This window comes from Orussus abietinus, unplaced genomic scaffold (genome assembly GCF_000612105.2).
Source record: "Orussus abietinus isolate OABI.00-Male unplaced genomic scaffold, Oabi_2.0 scaffold262, whole genome shotgun sequence".
In the NCBI taxonomy this organism is placed as follows: domain Eukaryota; kingdom Metazoa; phylum Arthropoda; class Insecta; order Hymenoptera; family Orussidae; genus Orussus; species Orussus abietinus.
In genome coordinates this window covers 95,667-100,605 of record NW_019394588.1, presented here as the reverse complement: position 1 = coordinate 100,605, position 4,939 = coordinate 95,667, and the positions used below count along the sequence as shown (strand labels likewise).

At 35.9% G+C, this 4,939-nt stretch overlaps 1 protein-coding gene across 1 annotated transcript in view; it reads right to left on the bottom strand.

The window, feature by feature from the left end:
• The window catches only part of LOC105700218 (UNC93-like protein), a gene marked incomplete at its 5' end in the record, with an annotated part of 23,099 nt that extends 18,566 nt beyond the window's left edge, over positions 1-4,533 (bottom strand). Inside the window, one exon of the mRNA XM_023432788.1 lies at positions 4,360-4,533. Coding sequence (XP_023288556.1) covers positions 4,360-4,533 — 174 coding nt within the window. The remainder of the gene's footprint in view (positions 1-4,359) is intronic.
• Positions 4,534-4,939: the final 406 nt, after the last annotated feature.

The following is a 4,939-nucleotide window of genomic DNA, read 5'->3' as shown; positions in this document are numbered from 1 at the left end:
CAAATAATTTAAGATTAAATTTGTTTAAATTACATTTCTCATCAATTAATTTAAGATTAAATTTGTGTAAATTACGAAACTTATAAATAATGATCTCTAAATGAAATTTAAGGAAGAGACGATAGACAGAGGTTGCCGTTTGATTTTGTTTAGCAAAAGATTTGGCAAAATTGTTTTCACCCCAAAAATGTAGATTGAGGAAAATTATACAGAACGTGAGATGCTGTATATAAACGTTTATAACATTTTCAATTAATATTGCCAAAATTGCGTTTGTATTGTTTACTTAAACATTCGTATTCAAACAAATACATAACAAATTGGATGAAATTAAAAAAAAAAGTAGGGATCGAAAAATTTAACTATTTTCTGCAACCATCGCAGGTTTTATTTAGTGAAAAATACAATTCGAAACGGCTTTGTTTTATGCAGTAGACAATTTATGCCAAGTAGATAAGTCAGGATAATTTTTTTTCCATAACAATTACAGAGCGATTATCACCAGTAATCCATTACCGAGGAAAGGACGCGAGAATAGTTATTTACGAGGGCACAAGAAACTACGTAATGAAGATACAAGGAATTGTGCCGCCAGCTTCGACGAAAGTACGTCACATAAACAAGTACATAAAAAATATCATTCAATGAGTTAAGGTACATTAGACTGCGAAAGCGGCACCATTGCGTACCAACATCTTTGGATGATGTTTTGTCGTGTGTGATGGGTCGATCCGAAAGAAAGCAACGCTTGAATTTCATAGATGTACATTAAACTTTCTTTATTTAACTTTAATTTACTTATGGTGAAGTGAAACACGTCGAGCAACTTGATCGACGTCGATAAAGAAGATTTTTCTAAATACCTACGTTGCCTAAGTTCGTTTTCATGTTGACGGTTGTGTAGAATTATATTGGGTACTGCACTAAATGGCATACTCCACCTGTCGTTTTCATACAATAATGACAAAGAAATCGAAGTAAAACTCCAGAAATCCACTGGATTCATGCTTTCTGGGGCCCCAATCGACTGCAGAGGGACCCCCTGCGCCATCTGTGATTTCCAGGTCAATTAAATTTTCACTCCGAGACCTCGTATTTCCATCGTTTTGGTATAGAAGCCCATAAAACATTTTTTTTGCCTTTATCTCGTTCAAATGCGAGTTTATCGATTACCAGAGTATTCTAAATTGTAAAATTGTCCTGACCGTTTCGTTTCTCATATGGGAGCCTTCGATAATTGTATATTGATCGAAATACGAGAGCTCGACGCCATTTTGGTTCTGGTCTGGTCGAAGTTATACATATTTTCAAAAAATCCATATTTTGATTGTGTCAGGACAATTCTTAGATGATCACGAGTCATGTGTCCAAGTTTCGTACAGTTCGGTCCAATACCCTTAAAAAAAAGTGTTGTATTCGAATCGACTGATTTGAAGGGTGTTTCACTTCACCTTAAGCGGGAAACACGTTAACGACTGGCATCCGCCATCTTTTTTCTTCCACTACTCCTGCACCTCGTCGCCGAAAAACCGCCAAAACCGGCGCTCGACGCGCCATCTCGCGGCCCCGAATCTTACTCCGTCTTCAGTGACGGGCGATGGTCGCGCGAACTACAAACTTCGTACCGAACAGATGATTACTTGAAGTAATCAGCCTTGAGTCTTGGAACTTTTTATGAAGTTATAGTGCGTCGTTACCGTTAATTCGACGTATCAGCGATGATCAAGCAGATCTAATTTTTTATCCCTAAGAGCAAAGTCATTGGATTTTTTTTTCAGATTTCATAACCTCAATTAACTTTTCTTCAGCTCTGTCCTACTTGTTTTATTCTCTAGTTCAGGAGGAGGAACCAATGTGCGTATCTCACGGATTTTATCTTACAATGTCTCAAGTAACTATTATAAAATGGTGGATGATTTCATATTGGCGCACTGTTGAGCACAATAATCCATCATCGGGAATAATTGGAAGGTCGATTACGTCGTCGGTAATAGGCCAACCACTTCGGTCCGCACATCCTCCTTGGCGTGGAAACAGGGAAGAAGAAATCCTTTTAGCGAAGTCGGACATTAACCACTCGTGGCGAAGGTTCCAATGACGCAATTCGACGGCGGGATAATGCTCGGTGGATTTTATTTTTCCAATTTCTCGAATTAAGATTCACCTTGAGAGAGACTCCAGCAGGACCCTTCGTAAATTGTTTACGATCCCTGGCCGGATGTTTAACTTCGGATATTTCGTCACTTCGGAAGATAAATATGCGAATCGATCTTGACCAAGGATTGGCCTTTCCTTCATGAAATGCAAATGAGAGAAGCGAATTTTTCGCAACGAAACCTTCGCGGCTTACTTAGGCGAAGAAGCGTTTTTCGTTTAAGCCGTATCTATATTGAGGAAACATTTGTCGGTGTTTTAGCTCTCTAATCAAACAGAAGAAATAGAGACGATAAGTGAAGAAAGAAATATATCTTATATATCCTCTCAATCAGGAAACTCGGTAAAGTTTTGTGCCAAATACATGTAAAGATGAAGGGAAACACGTCGAAGAACTTGATCGACGTCGCTAAAGAAGATTTTTCTAAATGCCTACGTTGCCGACGTTTCTTTTTATATTGACAGCGGCGTCGAATTATATTGGGTATTGTACCAAATGGCATACTCCACCTGTCGTTTTCGTACAATAAATATCAAAAAACCGAAGGAAAACTCCAGAAATCCCCTGGATTCGTGCTTTTTGGGGCCCTAATCGACTGCAGAGGGACCCCCTGCGCCATCTGTGATTTCCAGGTTAATTGAATTTTCACTCCGGGACCATCGTTTTAGCACAGAAGCGCATACAACACTTTTTTTGCCTTTATCCCGTTCAAATGCGAGTTTATCGATTACCACAGTGTTCTAAATTGTCGTAAAATTGTCCTGACCCTTTAGATTCTCATATCAGAGCCTTCGATAATTGTATATTGATCGAAATATGAGAGCTCGACGCCATTTTGGTTCTTGTCTGGGCTGAGTTAAAAAATTGTGTTAAAAAATCCAAATTTTGAATGCGTCAGGACAATTCTTAGATGATCAGGAGTGACGTGGCAAAGTTTCGGACAGTTTGGTCTAATACCCTTAAAGAAAAGTGTTGTATTCGAATCGACTGATTTAAAGGGGGTTTCACTTCACCTTAGAAGCATGTGCGAATGGCATCGAATACTTTACGCGAAAGTTCGGTCAATCAATTCGATGAATATTTTTTTCTCGAATAAGAGAACTTATTATGGACTCATATTTGGCATAAAGAAAGTACGTTCCGTTTTGTAAAGCCTATCACTATTTCCGATTTTTTAATATGTTTTAAGAATAATATTTATAGGTAGTTTCATATTGCATGCCGTGGATATTTATTAAAAATCAGGGCGGCCAATATTAACGGTCTAATATCTACTTTAGTACATTTAAGTAGAATGTGTTACTTGCAATGATGTTAACCCTTTTAAATTGTGTCTAATATTAAATAAGCAAATTGTTTATTTAAGTATTGTTTGCTCCGGGTGGTTATTTCGCATATCGTATTACGTTGAGCAGAACTATAAATGTAATGTATGTAAATCTTTTTGCGTCTTTGTTACTTCAAATATTAGCATTCATACGTATGAAGTGTCAACTAGGTGCATGATCGAATATAAAATTAATGATCAACGAGTCGCGAATCGTCACGGTGCTCGGCTATCATGTGTTATATCTTAAAATTATCAGCAGAGATTGTTATTAAAAATAGCCCGCATGTCATAAGGTGTTACCTTTGTCGAAGATAACAATAACTGAAGCTAAAGACCAGGTGGCCTCAGAAAGTTTGTTTTCTTGATGATGCACAAGATGATCGTCTCTGTTTATGCATTTATACAGTTTGTTTCTTTTAGCTATGAACGACATCGCGTTCGGTAGTGTCACAGGAGAAATTACAGTTAAACAACATTATTTTTTGAAGAATAAAATTAGTGATTATAAGTTCATATGAAGTGTATATTTTAATTGTAATTTATTTTCGGAATTGCGTAAAAATACACCTGCGAAAAAATGTACATAGTTATTATTATACCCTTAGTAGCACAAAGTATTTGTCCTATATTTTCTATGTATNTTAAAAAATACTTATATTAAAATGAAATGAAATGTTTTTAAAAATGAAATGGAGGTAATATTATATACATATTATAGGGATAATATTCTGAAGTAAACGTTTTGCAAATGTTTCAAATGTCTGCTTAATATTTACAAAATGTACGATGTTCGTTAAATATATAGAAAATATATGACAAATATTTTGTGCTACTAGAGGTTATTAGATTTCTTATTACTTTCATGCTGAATTACCTGAGTGAAGTCTGCGCCAATGAATGCCTGCTCCATACCGATCCATACTGTAATCGGTATCAGTAGTTGCTGGTACGGTTTCTTCAGCTGATAAGCTGTTGCAGAAAGCAATTGTATTCCGCTTAATTCTTGACTATCAGCGCGACGTTGCTTCTCGCCGTACCTGAAGACAAAGAAACGTTCGAAAAATTAATCCTTTGTTAATGGAAAGTTTCAATAACGCATAAAGATACTTTCATAGCAGTATTACATAAAATACTTCTTGCGATGTAATGTTTCTAATTAACGAATTAGTAGATCGGTAAAGTTAATTCTTATACTATTCCATATTCTTTCCTAAGTGAACATTTTATCGAAAATTTCGGAAACTTGTAATTTATTTTTTAGATTTTCACCCGTAGAGTTTCCAAAAAGGGAGAGAGTTCTGCACTTTAGAATATGTTTAATCACATGAAGTAAATATTTTCGATGTTCTTATTTCACAATGTAGTTCGAAAATATACTGCGTAAACAGTCCTGTGAAATTAATTTGATGTTCTGGGAAATGAATGAATGAAAATGATGAATTTCAATAATCACA